Below are 16,443 nucleotides of genomic sequence, written 5' to 3'. Positions count from 1 at the left end.
TCTCCGTGTTGGGTTTTATTTGGAAAATGAAATCTTACTGGACCTTTTAGTGCAAATAAAAAAAAAATTCTATTACTAGAGCTGAAGTATCCTTCAGAGAAGATGATCATGTAGTGCATGATGGATTGATGAATTAAATTCTTGTCTTCATAAATTTTTTTTTTTTTTAATTCTTGTTGTTGACTTGTGTGAACTGTGTAGCTGAGCACATGAGCTACTCTGGATGCCTATTGTGGGACCCCCCCCCCCACCATTTAGTATTTTAAAGTCACTAATTTTCATTTTTAAAAGTATGTTATGGTGTAAAGTTTTATTAGGACAGTATTGGGAAGTTAATTGGGTGTTTTATAACAAGAAGAAAAATAGTAATGATACTGTACTTTCCTGCCATCTTGTTCTTTATTCTTTGCCATAATCAAACTAAGTTTGGAATTCTGCAAATTAGAATGAACTCATCATTTTATAATTAGTTTTATAATAATATAATTATGTGATTTAAATTCTAATACTCAACAGTAATTGCAGTGGTACATAAAGCATTAATTTACAGCTGAATATATTTACCACAATCCCAGATAACAAACAGAACTTCTCAAATAGTTGATTATTACATTTCTACTTGCTAGCACATTAGTGTCCTAATTAGTCCATGAGCTACCTCTAAAGTTCACGCACTTCATATTTCAGTAGTTCTTCTAAGGTACACATATCTAAGGTAAGAATTATGTCAAATGTCAGGAGTTTCATTAGCATTAGGTTCCTCATACGGTTGGTTCACTTGAGAGTTATTCAGAAGTTTATGGAAAATGCATATTATCAAAAACCTACATGTATTTTTTAAAATGTGTTACTATGATAGGTGTACTTAAAAAAAATTATTTGGATGGCAAAAGAGGAGGACATAGGTGCTGTCATCACTGATGCACTTCCCAAATGTCTTGGCGGGGCAGAAGCCAAAGCCAGGAGCTATGAACTCAGTCTTGATCTCCCACATGGATGACAGGAGCCCAGCTCTTTGAGTCAACACCACTGCTGCCTAGGGTCTGTAACTAGAGGGAAGCTGGAGTCCATTGCAGGCATGAACGTGGAAAACCCAGGTGAGGCTGGCACCTGTCCCTAAACATCTCTTAATTCCATGAACCTTTTGAAGTGCCCTCAAGCTGTATTATAGGAATCATGGGTAAGCCTTAGCAAACTACAAAAATTAAAGTTTAATAGTAAAACTGAAGACTTTAAAGAAAGAAGTAGAACTCAGAGAAAGTGGTGGACATAAAGAATGGTAGAATAATATCTATCACTATAAATAATATTTGTCACTTTTTCTACTTGTTGAATGGGAATCCTCGTTTAAGTAATTTGTTCCACAACAAACCATTTATTAAGTTTTTCTTAATGTGACTTGATGAGTACAAATTGTGAAAAGATCAGATCTTTCTAAATTGTAATTTAAAATGAAAAATTTTAAATGTCTACCACAGCAAGTATTAGTGATGATGAGTTATAAATTGACATTCAGCACAGTTTTTTCCATATATCATGTCCCTTTGTTTTTCTCTAAATTAGAAAAGTCAGTCTTAAGACATTACCAACAGAACTCATAAACCTCATAGATTTATAGTTAAATCTTGAGGGCAGTTACACTTAAGTTGGTCTGAAGTTTTTTCTCAAAATCAATCTCCTATTTTATGCAGTGTTTTTGCCCTGTTGCAACTGATTTTTCTTTTTCCACAGCTGCTCTGCATAACATATTTCACCAAATTCTTAACATTTTTCTCCCACCTTCCCTGCTTATAGTTTGTGCTCTCTACAGTATCGGTATTCCTTTGAAATCTACTCTGCATCTTTTCTCGTGGGGATTTGATTTGCCACCTTTCAGGACCTCAGTGCCAGTGAGTGTGCTTCCCAACTGTGTCATGCTCCTCGAGGCAGGTAAGTTACAGCTGAGTCCAGATGTAGGTGGGAAATCAGATCATGAAGCCACATAGGAGAACTGCCCTAACAGCTTCTGATTGTCCTTGAACTCAGTGGAAAGAAGCTAAGGATGTGAAATTGACTTTCCAGGATCAGCATCTATTATAAAAATGGATAAAAGTGTGCACTGAATTGATTCTTATTTTCTGTTCCTGTAAGTACTACACATCTTTAGTCAATAACAGAAATGTTAGTCTTACTGACTTTACTACAGAAACATCTGTATCTTGTTTGAAATAAGCAAACAGATGGGATCCCTCCAATGATGATTGAGAGAATACCTTGTTTTCCTTTCAGGAAAAGTGAGTTTCACAGATGAATTCTCTTGTTCTCCATATGGTTGATTGCCTTTTGGACTAATATGTTACTATTTCTCCTCTGTGGAGTATCAATTTTCTTCTTAAGCATAGATTGTTAAATTCTGTTCGAACAGTAGTAGTTATGTTTGGGCTTGGGGGAATTCATCTTGAGTCTAGCTTCTATGCAGGGACTCCAGGGGCTTCCTGTACCTCTGGGCAAAGTGCATAGCCTTTCTAAACAAATACTGACATCTGAACAATTCGCAGGGTTTTTTGTCTGAAGCTGTAAACTGAGAACAGAAATGAGGCCTTGAGTGAGAGAAGTCCAGGAAGCAGTTTCATCTTTCCTCGGTGTGCCGTGGCCTTTGGTGAGCTGGAGAGTGTTGACAGTCTTCAGCTCTTTTGGCAGAGAATGAGGAGGATCAGAGAGAAAGACATCTGCAGGCAGGCGGCCAGGTCAGTACTTGCCTCGTTAGGGAGACTTCATCCTGTCTGGTTGAAAGGGCACACTTAATCACTGAGACCCAACATTTCAGCAGTTTGCAGAGGAAACTGATACAAATGGACAGCTGCAAGTGAGCTGCAACCTAGATTTGAGGAGATCACTCACTTCACTTGGAGGCAAGAGAAGGAAGAAAGTCGAGGGCTTAGTAGGGTAAGTCACTTTCCCATCAACCTGTCTGCTTGCTTGCTTTATAATTGAGTAAAGTATTTATCACCCTAGGAAGTGTTAATCACTGATTAAGCAGCTGAATGTGGTCATAATGGCAATGTCCTTAATAGAGTTTTTCTTTTTCTTTATCCTCTCTGAGGCTCCCCAGGGACCAACTTTATGCTGCCTTCTGGTCCCTACTTCTCCAGTTCGTTTTCAATTTACCAGTAAATTAGAAAAAATTAGATGGTCCCTTTTGGTCTAGAGATAGTGAAAAAACAGTTTTAGGTGAAATTGGGGCTTTTGGTTACAAGGAGGAAGGATAAAAGAAGAGACCTAGGTCAAGGAATATGTTAATATTTTAGTTTGTGATTTAGACATGGTATTCCTATGCAATGGAATGTACGACTCTTCTCTAATTCTTGATGTTACATTTTCTTTTTCATTTGTTGGGGAAAAGTTCCCTTTCTAGGTAGGGTAAACTCTGGAAAATTCTGGGAACTTACCGTAACACTTTCCAACGTAACTCTTGTATCTCTGTCTCCCGCCTCTTCCTTTCATCCTTCCTTTGTTTCTAAACATACTGTGAACTTGGCAAAGGTTGGTGGTTTTTTGCAGCAAAGTAAGAACCAGAGAAGCTATGTTTGGTTCTAGTGTACACAAACTCAGACATGAACTTGATGATATGTGTGTGTACAGACGCAGATGCCCAACACTGACTTCTTCCCATCTTACTTGCCTGCTGGGAAGCTCGCTCATTTGTCCATAGATCCCGAATGTGCTGTAGACACAGAGGACACTGTGACATTGGGAATTTCACCACCATTCTTCCCAAGCGATTTGATTCATTTTATCTCCAGCTATGTCTAGCAGTACCTTATTGCGAAGATTACGCTTCCATTGGAGACCTCTCTGGAAATACAGTTCTGTGAAACGATACTTTTCTGACCTTAATTGGCTTTCACTGCAGCAAAAAATAAAAGGCTTTAGTTTAACCCAGAGAAGATATTTACTGTAACTCCTGAGATTTAAGATCCTCACATTATCTCAAAGATACTTGCCTCCATACCTGTGATTAAAATACTCATTCCTTCATGGTTTAAGGACCTGTTACCTTGCTTGAAGGGAATATGTAGACAGAGAAGTGCTTTTCTAGAATGGCAGTGGTTCTGAAAATATATTGAGAATGGTGACGATTAAAAGTAGAGGGCATCACTTCTTAATTGTATTTGGGATTAGTCATGCTGTGTCCTAAAAACCTGACGTAAATAAAATTCCACAAAGGAAAAAAATGGAAGGTTACGTCAGATGTTTGAAACAGTATCCTAAGGTATTCCATCCACTCATAAGTAAAGGAACATGAATAAGGGTTGTGTCCTTTAAGCCTTTGGATAATTTAATATCATTAGATACAACATCTTATTCGTTGGTGGTAATGAGGATGTGGCACACAAATGAGCTTGCTAGTCTCTTGTGACCTCAAATCAACCATTCAACCTTGGGATGAGGATGGATGGAGGGAGCCTCTGCTTGGGACTCATATCTCATTACCTGACTTCAGATTCCAGCTCTGCTTTTGGATCCAGCTTTCTGCTAATATCTGCCTAGGGAGGCAGCAGGTGATGGCAGTAGGATCCACCCACAGGGGGAGTTCCAGATTGAATTCCTAGCTCCTGGGGTCATCTTTGTGCAGCCTCGGCTCTTGTGCATATTTGGAGAATCAACCAGCACATGCGAAATTTCTCTGATTTCTCTGCTTACTAAAAGGTGGATGAAAGTGTAAGCACAAGGACATACTTCAAATTCATTCCCCCATTAGCCTTATGGCAAGGATTTGCAGCTGCTGTATTTTAAGATTTAGATATGAACTGATGATTCAGGTAGGTTTTTGTTTATTTTTGCCACCTACATCCTAGATGCATGATGATTTTGGACTTTTTCCCCCCCTAACAGAAATAGTCTAGAAGGATCTAACGTTGGACCATTTTTGTAACCAAAAATGTTTAGAACTTTCTTACCTCAGTTACTATAGAGATGATCACTGGCAGTGTTTTTATCCTCTGTTGTTTTCCTGTCCTTAGTGACAGTTAAGAAGGAAGGGATAACTTTTTACTCTCTTAATCTCTATGGTTTTCTCTCCGACTCTCTCTTTTCCTCCCCACCTCCCTGTATTTCCCTTCCTCCCTTTCTTCTGGAAAATTTTTTTTTTTTGGAGAGGGAGACAGAGAAGGGAAAGTCTCTCATCTACCGGTTGACTCCCCAGATACCTACAACACTCGGGGCTGGTGTGGGTGAAGGCTGGGAGCTGGACAGTCAGTCCCTGTCTGCAAGTCCATGAGGGTAGCAGGGACCTAATCACTGGAACCGTGTCCATCGCTTGCATGCCAGTAGGAAGCCACAATCAGAAGGTAAGCTGGGACTCAACCCCAGGTGTGATGTCCCAAGTGCTATCTTAACTGCTAAATGAAATACCCACTCCTGTTCCCTTTAGAGGTAAAATTCATATAGCACAACTAATAAAGAATGATTAAATGGCTTTCAGTACATGCATGTTTTTCACCAAAAGATTTTTATCATCCCAGAAAGGAATCTCATATTTGTTACATAGCTATTTCATCATTCTCCAGAGTCCCTGATAGCTGTCAATCTAGTTTATATCGCTAGACTTACCTCTTGGGTATTTCATATAAATGTCATCATTGTAACATGAAAAGATTTCTGTATGGATTCTTTCCTTTACCACAACACTTTTTCAGGTTCATTGTAGCATGTTTTAGAATTCTTTTCGGGCCTGGCGCCATGGCCTAGCGGCTAAAGTCCTCGCCTTGAAAGCCCCAGGATCCCATATGGGCGCCGGTTCTAATCCCAGCAGCTCCACTTCCCATCCAGCTTCCTGCTTGTGGCCTGGGAAAGCAGTCGAGGACGGCCTAAAGCTTTGGGACCCTGTAACCCGTGTGGGAGACCCGGAAGCGGTTCCTGGCTCCTGGCTTAGGATCAGCGCAGCACCGGCTGTAGTGGCTCACTTGGGGATGGAAGATCTTCCTCTCTGTCTCTCCTCCTATCTGTATATCTGACTTTGTAATAAAATAAATAAATCTTTTTTCAAAAAAAGAATTTTTTTCTTTTTATAGCTTGATGATACTCATATGGAAATGAATATTTATCTCCCAAAGCTTATTTAGTTAATATTCAACTGTTGGATGACTTTTTTCCTTTTTGTGCTATTTTTTTCTCTTTTTCTTGAATAGTGATGCTGTTAACATTCATATACAAGAATTTGAACCCCTGAGCCTATGGAACTGTATCATGAAAAATAAAAAAATTTTAAAAAATCTAATAGAAAAAAAAAGAATTTGGGGAATTTTAATTATTTGGAGTAGATTCCTAAAAATGAAATTACTGAATCAAGTGATAATTCTTTGTGTAACTTTTGAAGAGCTGCAGTGCTGTTTTTTATACTGGCTGTACCATTTTTCATTCCCACAAGCAACTCATGATGCTTTTGATAACCCCAAATTCTCATCAGCATTAATTTCCTTTTTTTAATAGCCATCCTACTTGATGCAAAATAACAACTTTTTGTGGTTTTGATTTTAATTTTCTTTTTTATTATTATTATTTATTATTTTTAATTCATTAATTACATTGTATTATGTTACACAGTTTCATAGATACTTGGGTTCTCCCCACCCCTCCCCAAACCCTCCCACCATGGTGGATTCCTCCTCCTTGTTGCATAACCACAGCTCAAGTTCAGTTGAGATTCCACCATTGCAAGCATATACCAAACATAGAGTCCAGCATCTTATTGTCCAGTCAAGTTCAAAGGCTTCTTAGGTATACCCTTTCTGGTCTGAAGACAGAGCCAGCAGAGTATCATCCCAGTCAATTGAAAGCTCCAACATATCATCAGCAAAAATTTACATCATTATGGAATTAATTGACATAGTAATGAGTAACCAATATGTTAAAAGTAAATGAGAGTTCCTAGCCACCATCTGTGACCACCTCACTTACATTTCAATTTTAGTTTATACACAACATATAACATTCATAACATAACATGTTATACATAATATCATATCATCTTAAATTAAGGCAAACATGTGGTATTTAACCTTTTGGGATTGGCTCATTTCCCTTAGCATTATGGTTTCCAGTTTGGCCCATTTGGCCACAAAGAACTGCATTTTGTTTTTTTTAATAGCTGAGTAGTATTCCATGGAGTAGATGAACCATAGCTTTCTTATCCAATCCTCTGTTGATGGGCATTTTGGTTGCTTCCATGTTTTTGCAATTACTGATTGTGCTGCTATGAACATAGGAGTGCATGTTGGTTTCTCATAAAACAATTGTTCTGGATATATTCCTAGGAGTGCTATTGCTGGATCATACGGTATGTGATTTTAATTTTCTTAATGACTAATTGAGAATATTTTTGTTGTCTGCTTGCACATATTCTTAGGAGAAAAGCCTTTTCAAATACCCTTCTCATTTTTTAGTTAGATTTTTATACATGTGTATACTCTATGTAAATTCCTTTTCAGATAAATAGTTTTCCCCCTTCTGTGGGTTGTCATTCACTCTGTTGATGTCTTTTGATGCACAATCTTTGAATTTTGATCTGGTCTGATTTATCCATTTTTTTGTCTTATGGTTTTTGATGTCATACAGAAGAAATTGTTATGAAACTGCTCCCTGTATTTTCTTCTGAGGCTTTTATATGTTTGTCTCCTGTGTTTAAGTCTTCATACTTAGATTCAAACTCATCGTTATGTTTTACTAGTCCCCAACATAAGCCCTTCTCTGTTTCTATGCTCATTTCTTCTCAGTACTTAGAATTCCTTTTTCTCCTCTCCATGTGTTGAAACTGTTCCCACCTGTTGAGGTGTAGTCCACTTGTTTGGTGAATTCTTATAGCTCACCCAGAGACTCTCTTCTTGGCTCTAATCAGTGCTTTAGTTTTCCTACATATAATTTTTTTTACAGCCATATAGTTAACCAATGGGTGTTGCAGTCCAGCCTGGTTCTGCCCAGCACATACTCGGCCCTCACATAAACCAGTGGGAGCTGCAGCCTAGTTGTAGTGATCCACAATAACCCCCACCAGGTGCACCCCCTACCCTGGTTTGCCAGTATGTGTAGCAGTAGTCCAGTCTGTCCCACACCCCATTCGGCTCTCTTACGTGTCAATGGGTATTAAAGCTTAGTTCCATCTAACCAGCTCCACTATGCAACCCACACAGATGCTGTTGGGTGTCTCACTGTCTACCACCCCAGCCCCTGTCCTAGTTTTCGTGCCCTCCCGTGGAAGTGGTAACCCAAGAGGGAGGAGCCCATTATTTCCCTCCCAGGCCTCTCCCATTCCCGGATTATGCAATTTCCAGGTAGTTCTGTGGTTTGACTTGATAGAATTAGACCCCAGTGCCAGCTTCTGCATGTTGATGCTGTGGCTAAGCCCAAACAACCCTCACCCACTCTAATTTTGTTTACACCAGTAGGAATAATCAGCCCAGCCTGACTTTTCCTAATCTAGTCCACCTGAGGCGTACAGGTGTTGTAGCTCTGCTTAGTCTGGTCTGCCCCCATCCCAGCTCACACTCTCCAGTGGGAGTAGCTGTCCAGCAAGGGAACCAGCTTTTATTCCCCCTGCTGGCTCCGCCGCCTCCCTTCTTAGTTCTCAAGCGTGCTGGTTGGGTGCTGCGATCACATCTGGTACAGGCAACCTCACCTTGGCATTCCATATTGTGCACTGGTTTTTGTCGTGACCGAACCTGGCTCGACCCATACTGTTCTGGTGTTCAAATTTGCCAGTGGATGATGTGAACTGATTCAGCCTGGTCTGCTACCGACCCATGCCAAATGTATGCCAGTGGGTAACTTTCCATGGCCTGTTCTGAGCTGTTTCCTGTCATGTTTCTTGCACTTACCTGCAGGGACTGTGTTGCCCAGGCTCCTCCATCAGAACCTCTCCCAGTGCCAGATTTTGCGCATACCAGTGGGTCCATGAGCTAGCCCTACTCAGTTTACCTCCTGTCCTAGCAGGAACAGTGGCTTTTCCTGACTGGCCTTCAACCCAAACTGGTTCTTGCTGTTGGATGTTTCAACCCAGCCACAGCTAGTCCATACCCACAAACGGCTCACACATGGCTCAGTAGGGTTTGAGACCTTGCTTAGTCCATCCCACATCTCCCCTGGTCCTCCAGGAGACCAGAGGGTGTTGGAGTCTGGCCCGGCTTGGTGCATCCAATCCCAGTCCACACTTGTGCCAAAGGAGACTACAACCGTATCCTGATCAGAACGCAGCCCCCATTCCAGCCCACGCACACCTTGGTGGGAACCTCAACCCAGCTAGGGTTGTCTCCTTAGCTTCCCAACTAGGCCTGTTCCCAGCCGAAGATCACGCGCATGCTAGTGGTTGCTCTGACTCAGCTTGGCTCAGCCCCTCACCTGTCCCGACCTCCGCCTTATACACCGTGGCTTAGTTCCTGGCTCCTGCAGACCAGTAGGTGCAAGAGCCTAGCTTGGCATGACCTGTGCTCCATCCTGGTCTCTAGTTTCGCTTGTGGGCTAAGGTTTGCTCAGTCCTGCGCGGTCCACCCTGTTCCATTACCAATTCACACATTGGCCAGCCGTTGGAGCTACTATGCCCAACTTGTCCGATCCCCAGGTCTGGACCACATGTTCACCAGCGGGAGCTATGACTTGCCAGGGGAGTTTCCCAAGTTCCTCCACTTAATCCACTCCCAGACCCAGTTCTCATACATGCCGTTGGGTTTTAGCCCAGGTTCCGGCGCAGTCTGGCCTTCTATTTGGCCTTGTATGAGCTGGTGAACGTTGCAGCCCAGCCCACCCCACACCCTATTCAGGATGCACATTTAGGTGCTGCTGCCTTGACCAGTCCAGACTGTTGTCGGTTCCTTTACCTGTGATTGATGGCAGGCTCCTTGGTCACACCTAGCTTAGTTCATTACCACCCCAACTCTTGAGCTAACCAGTGGGGCTAGAATTTCCGCAGGGTTTGGCCCACAAATCCTCACCAGAATATACCTCCAGATATGGTTCTCAAGTGCTAGTTAATGTAATGGCCCTGCACAATGTGACCCTTCTCCTGATCCATCATCATGTCAGGTAACAGGATATGATTCTGCTGGACAAGCCCCAAGCCATAGCTTTTGCATGGACTGGTGTTTGGTGGTCAGCATTGTTCAGTGATTACAAGCTCTTCAAAGGAGGAGTTGCTGTCATTGGGAATCTTTAGGATTGATTCATGTCCCAGAAGCACAGTGGGTTCAACCTGGAGTTACCTAAGCAGCGATTCAAAGAACCAAAACCCCAAAGGTCCGGGCCGAGCGGCCAGCAGGCAGAGCCTGGCACCAAATAGTGCACTGGCCGCCCAGGGACAGCTCACCACGTGCACGTGGTGGCTGGAGACTGGGGTCCAGGCATGAGACGCCCGGTCCTGACACCCACCAGCAGCCGGGAGCTACTTCTTGGTTTATTGCTTATGCATGTGGTGATAGGTCTTTTAAAAGAATATTGTGTTGGGCCCGGTGTGGTAGCCTAGTGGCTAAAGTCCTTGCCTTGCATGCGCCCTGGGGTCCCTTATGGGCACCGGTTTGTATCCTGGTTGCTCCACTTACCATCCAGCTTCCTGCTTGTGGCCTGGGAAAGCAGTGGAGGACAGCCCAAAGCGTTGGGACCCTGCACCCGCGTGAGGGACCCCGTAGAAGCTCCTGGCTCCAGGCTTTAGATCAGCTCAGCTCCAGCAATTGTGACCACTTGGGGTGTGAACCAGTAGATAGAAGATCTTTCTCTCTGTATCTCCTTCTCTCTAAATCTGTGTTTCCGATAAAAATAAATATTTAAAAATATATATAATTTGTCTTTCCAGTAAGATTAGGTTGATTAATTCTGTCAGTAGGTGGTAGTTTGGGACAAGCTAGACTTCTGTTGCTTTTTTTTTTAAAGATTTATTTATTTTAATTACAAAGTCAGATATACAGAGAGGAGAGACAGAGAGAAAGATCTTCCGTCCTATGATTCACTCCCCAAGTGACCACAATGGCCGGGGCTGCACCGATCCAAAGACGGGAACCTGGAACCTCCCCCAGGTCTCCCACGCAGGTGCAGGGTCCCACGCCGCCGGGCCCTGACTTCTGTTGCTTTTTTGTCTCTTGTGTTGACTTAAAATACTGTATGTTAATAATGTATGAATGAATTCTCTTAAAAATTTATTCATTACGGGCCCGGCAGCGTGGCCTAGCTTCTAAAGTCCTCGCCTTGAAAGCCCCGGGATCCCATATGGGCTCCGGTTCTAATCCCAGCTGCTCCACTTCCCATCCAGCTCCCTGCTTGTGGCCTGGGAAAGCAGTCAAGGACTGCCCAAAGCCTTGGGACCCTGTAACCATGTGGGAGACCCGGAAGAGGTTCCTGGTTCCCGGCATCAGATCGGTACGCATCGGCCCGTTGCGGCTCACTTGGGGAGTGAATCATCGGATGGAAGATCTTCCTCTCTGTCTCTCCTCCTCTCTGTATATCCGGCTGTAATAAAAAATGAATAAATATTTAAGAAAAAAAAAATTTATTCATTACATGTTAGTCTAAAGGCCCATTTGACCATCTTCTGTTCAGAGTTAATCACTGTTACCAGTTTTCTAAGAATGCCACCAGACCTATTTCTATGCACTTATTTAGTAACATGTATTCATATTATATACAAAACTATGTTACACATACATTGTTTTAATATATAGTTATGATTTTTCACAACTGCTTGCAGTAATCAGTAAATACCAGATGAATACCTGGTCTTTGTAATAACCTGGGTATGAGAAGTATAAGTCAGTGTATAAAAATACATCAAAAGTGTCCAGCTTGAAAAATTCCATTCCTTGGGCCCGGCGGCATGGCCTAGCGGCTAAAGTCCTCGCCTTCAACGCCCCAGGATCTCATATGGGCGCCGGTTCTAATCCCAGCAGCTCCACTTCCCATCCAGCTCCCTGCTTGTGCCCTGGGAAAGCAGTCAAGGACTGCCCAAAGCTTTGGGACCCTGTAACCATGTGGGAGACCCGGAAGAGGTTCTTGGTTCCCGGCTTCGGATCGGCGAGCACCGGCCGTTGCGGCTCACTTGGGGAGTGAAACATCGGATGAAAGATCTTCCTCTCTGTCCTCCTCTCTGTATATCCGGCTTTCCAATAATAATAAAATCTTAAAAAGAAAAAAAAAATATTCCATTCCTTGTCTGTTCTGCGTGCAGTCTTTAGGAGTTACTGGACAAAGTATGGCTCCTCGATCCCGGAGACGAAGGCACAAGAAACCTTCTTCATCAGTGGCTCCCACAATTGTCACCCCACCCACAGTTGGGACCCCTGCACCTGTAACTCTCCCAAAACCTGGTCCTAGCATTGATGCCCTGGGATTCTTCTCCTTGGAAAACAATGTCCCTGGCCTATCGCAGCTGATCCTTCAAAAGCTGAACATGAAAAGCTATGAAGAATACAAGTGAGTGAGTAGCTCTGTGGAAAAAAAGATGTGTGCGGTGGAAATAATTACAGGAGGTGAAGTGGGAGTATAATTTAGGCAATGAAGAGTACTTGCCTTGAAGCATTTTCCCATTTTGACTTTGTCAGTTTTATTACTATAGAAGAAACAGAATTTGCTTAAATGAGAAATGGCGGGATATTTACAAGAATAGTTGGAAATGTATAGGAGGCAAGGAGGGAGAACATGGGAGGTTTGGGAGATATTCTTTCTCCCTGTTGCCACTCCTCCATGCTGTTTCCACAGGTTGGTCATAGATGGAGAGACTCCAGGATCAGGCTTTGGGTTCCGAAGTCCTCAGGAAATGTTCCAGAGGATGGAGGACACATTTCGCTTCTGCGCTCACTGTAGAGCACTCCCCAGCAGCCTTCCAGATTCCAAGGTTCTCCGGCACTGTAAGAGGTGAGTTGTGTGTGGGGCAGGTAGGAGCAGCATTCAGTATTGACCCTGTCCTGAGACCCCATTTCAGAAGGAAAGGTCTAAGAGTTTTTAGAATAACTTGAGGCATGCTCCTCTTATTATATGATCCAACCTACAGAAAAAATCAGAATGGAGTTCTAATCCTGCTTGTATTTTTGTTGTTGTCATGAAGTGTTCAGAGACGAAACTATAATATAATCCTCTACTTGTTCTTCATAAGTGTTTAAGGACTAAGACCTTATCTGTTCTGAAAGATCCATAGAACTTTTGTTGTTCCTGCCAGAAACTGATGGATCACTCTGAAAGAATAATTATGTTCCCATTCCTTCCCACCAAATAATAATCCCCTGATTTCATGTGGCAATGATAATTATTCTCTGCAGCATCTCTATCCACTCACCAATCTTTCTTCCTAGCTTATGGGAATTAATTGCCTTTCTCAGTCCCTCTCACTCCCCTCCCCCATCACCTTTCTGGTCTAAGAGCATGTATTTCCATGGTTTATTCTCTTAGGTGCAGAAATGTGTACTACTGTGATCCAGAATGCCAGAGGTCAGACTGGCCAGCACACAGGAAAGTTTGTCGAGAGCTTCGTCTTGTGGCCGTGGACCGTCTCATGGAATGGCTTCTGGTCACAGGTGAAGTGGAAGTATTGGGGAACTGTACCATGTATGTCATATATGTTCCTGTAGAAAAATATGAAAGCATGTTCTTTCAGGTTAACAGAGTGACTTGGAGAGACTAATGATCACTAAGAGGGAAGAATTCAGAGAGAGTTGAAATCTATTCTGTTCTTTCTTTCCTGCAGGTGACTTTGTCCTACCCTCAGGACCTTGGCCATGGCCAGCTGAAGTTGTACAGGACTGGGATACCTGGTTTTCTATGAGGGGTTCACAGTTAGATACTATACTGAATGCTGTGCTAGGTAGTCATGCCATGAACACCCTGTGGGCCAGTGCGGGACGCCCAAAGCCAGACCCGGATGTCTTACAGGGCTCATTGAAGCGACTTATGACCGATGCCCTGTCCCGGCCCCTGACGCTGGGCCTAGGGCTCAGAACCATGAGGATAGACACTGGGAAGCCTGGAGGAGGCACAGTTCATGTGGTTGGTGCTTCTCATGTGGAGACATTTCTCACTAACCCTGGAGACTATGACGAGCTTGGCTACATGTTTCCTGGTCACCTTGGCCTTCATGTGATCATGGTGGGTGTAGATGTGGCTACTGGTTCTTTAAAGAGCACTCCGGCTTCAACTTTGAAACCTGGCAGAGTTCAGCTTAGTGGCCACAGGGGCCTCTATCATGACTTCTGGGAGGACCAGGTAGAGACTGGGAAGATATCCTACCCAGATTTAGTAGTCGCATTCCATCCAGGTAAGAGTCTTGGGTGACTCCATGAGGAATTTTTCATCCTGATTATTGTGTCCACAGAATGCTATTCAATTGATTTTACTAAATACGATCTGATTGTAGCTTTGGTTGACCAGTTGCCGTATGTACTACGCCTGGGTTCAGAATTTGTCATTGATGAACCTGTGGTGGTGAATGATGATGGTTATGAGGGGTGAATAATGTGGGGTTTGGAGTAGACATAATCAAGGAATTATCTTGCTCTTAGGGTCTCCCTCAGCCTTTCTCCTATTTCTGTTTCATAGGTTTCCATGCCTCTGTGGATCTGATGGAGGCCTGGTTGCCCACCCTGCTGTTGCTTCGTGATTATGAGATCCCTACGTTGATTACTCTTTACAGGTTTCAACTTCTTTTTGTGATGCTTTCCTGCCTCACAGCCCTCTTGGTTTAGATCAGCTCACTTTACCCCCCATTGCTCCATCTTCCTTTACTGAGGATGTTTTTCCTTTTTACATATGGCTTTTTCCTCTTAACAAAATCCTGGGCCAGTTCATCTAATATTTAATTAGATTTATATGTGGGATGAAGGGAAAGGAAAGTGTTTATCTGGCACATCCTTAGGTAACTTTTAGGATTAATGAATACAAAAGTGTTAGGCTCTTGAACAATTTCTTTTCTAACTCCTTTGTATGCGTCAGTAGAGCAGATGTTCTCACTTTTCTCCCACAGCCACCAGGAGTTGGCAGCTTCTTTGCAGATTCTGGCGGACCTGGGTGTGCACATCATTGCCTGTGGAGCCAATCCTTTCACGTCCCTCAAACCCGAACAGGTGTATTCCAACCCCAACAAGCAGCCAGTCTACTGCTCTGCCTACTATGTTACATTTCTTGGCAGTACCTGCCAGCTGGAGAAGAAATCATTGGAAGAGGCAGTGGATAGTGTGGGTTTAAATAGCTAAGCCAGATCCCAACTAGACTTGAGGGAGTGCAAGAATGAGCTAGTCAAGGAGTTGTAGAAAGCAGAAAAAAAGTTGTCAGGACAACAGGTTTTCTTTTTTTTCTGGCTTTTTAAAGAAAAATACCTCATTTTTCTGTTTTGGTTCAGAGAAATCTGAGCTAGAGCAGCTCTGATATTCAAGATGTTCCTGAGTACATCAGACTTACCTGAACAGATTACGGTTGTTATCTCCTTTTCTACAATAATAAACTCAGTTTGGCGTTGCTCAAGTGATTTGTTTCATTTCTGAATGACTTGCAAATATGACACATCTTTCTCAGCATCTCAGAAGGGCTTCTCTCTTGCAGAGGAAATAATGAGTTCTCTGTGCCTGCCACTCTTAACACTCTTAACCTCCATCCACATTTCTTTTGTGAATGGCAGAAACTCAAGTACTTGGGCCATTACCTGCTGTTTCCCAAGTAGGTCGGCAGGAAGCTGGATCAGAAGTGCAGAGTAGCCAGGATGCAAGCAGGCACTCTGATAGGGCATGCAGGCGTCCAAGAAGCAGCTTAACCCAGTGTGCAACAATGCCTGCCTCCATCCTTCTCTACACTGAGGACTGAAACATCCTCTCAGTATCCATTTCTGAAACCTTGCCGTGAGCTGCACATACAAACACACACATCCAACCCGCCATTTGGACACATACATACAGACTGTTAATACCCACTCTTACAGGATAATTTTAAAATTCAATTATTTATTCAAAACATTTAGTACCTACCCTTTGGGCATTGTTAAGTGTTTTTGGGGAGGTAGGAAGGTAAATGACACATACTCTTAACTTCCTGGGAAAGGAAGCGATTTGTTGATAGAGATTATTTTAGCATGTAATATGATATAAGAGAGAAGTCTTACAGTGCTAAGGAAGCAGAGTGAGAAGGAATCACTTTGCTAAATGGTAGTGAAGGTATTGTGAATTAGAATTTTATGAAACAAGCTATTCCACGTGAAACAAGAAGGAAAGTTTGGAGGCAAAAAAACCCCAGAGTATTTTAGGGTACCTTGGAGCATTAGTATAAATTGAGTCTGAGAAGTTTATTGGGAGTAGATTATGAATAGTGTCTTGCCTGCCAGTCAGCTTAGACTTTATTTAGGCCTGAAAATGAACCTTAGAGCCATCATCAAATATGTTTATGCATTGGGAAACTCAAACTTATCTGAGCCAAAATTTTCTTGTATAGCATTTAATATCTAAATAATCAAAT

At 42.7% G+C, this 16,443-nt stretch overlaps 1 protein-coding gene across 3 annotated transcripts; it reads left to right on the top strand.

The window, feature by feature from the left end:
- Window positions 1–1,442: 1,442 nt before the first annotated feature.
- On the top strand, window positions 1,443–15,448 carry MSS51 (MSS51 mitochondrial translational activator). 3 transcript variants are annotated; one of them, XM_058671068.1, is made up of 7 exons: window positions 1,443–1,889; window positions 12,182–12,426; window positions 12,712–12,867; window positions 13,399–13,523; window positions 13,694–13,810; window positions 14,542–14,635; window positions 14,966–15,448. In XM_058671068.1, exons 1-7 carry the CDS (start codon window positions 1,686–1,688, stop codon window positions 15,192–15,194), a joined length of 1,170 nt encoding a protein of 389 aa, XP_058527051.1. In that variant the 5' UTR covers window positions 1,443–1,685; the 3' UTR covers window positions 15,195–15,448. The 3 variants fall into 3 exon arrangements, with proteins under 3 accessions (XP_058527051.1, XP_058527050.1, XP_004583664.2); XM_058671067.1 differs by having other exon boundaries at window positions 1,444–1,889; window positions 13,694–14,260; XM_004583607.3 differs by having other exon boundaries at window positions 1,444–2,125; window positions 13,694–14,260.
- The last annotated feature ends 995 nt before the right edge of the window (window positions 15,449–16,443 follow it).

This window comes from Ochotona princeps, chromosome 13, assembly GCF_030435755.1.
Source record: "Ochotona princeps isolate mOchPri1 chromosome 13, mOchPri1.hap1, whole genome shotgun sequence".
NCBI lineage: Eukaryota > Metazoa > Chordata > Mammalia > Lagomorpha > Ochotonidae > Ochotona > Ochotona princeps.
The sequence above is the reverse complement of the archived record's forward strand: the minus strand, read 5'-3'. Positions and strand labels throughout refer to the sequence as shown.

Bases quoted from the DNA above. Each gene is read 5' to 3' on its own strand.
- MSS51 (XM_058671067.1), top strand. From the start codon at position 1,686: ATGCAGTGTTTTTGCCCTGTTGCAACTGATTTTTCTTTTTCCACAGCT. The intron at 1,890-12,181 runs GTGAGTGTGCTT...TTCTGCGTGCAG, and splicing joins CTTTCAGGACCTCAGTGCCA to TCTTTAGGAGTTACTGGACA. The intron at 14,261-14,541 runs GTAAGAGTCTTG...TCTGTTTCATAG, and splicing joins AGTAGTCGCATTCCATCCAG to GTTTCCATGCCTCTGTGGAT.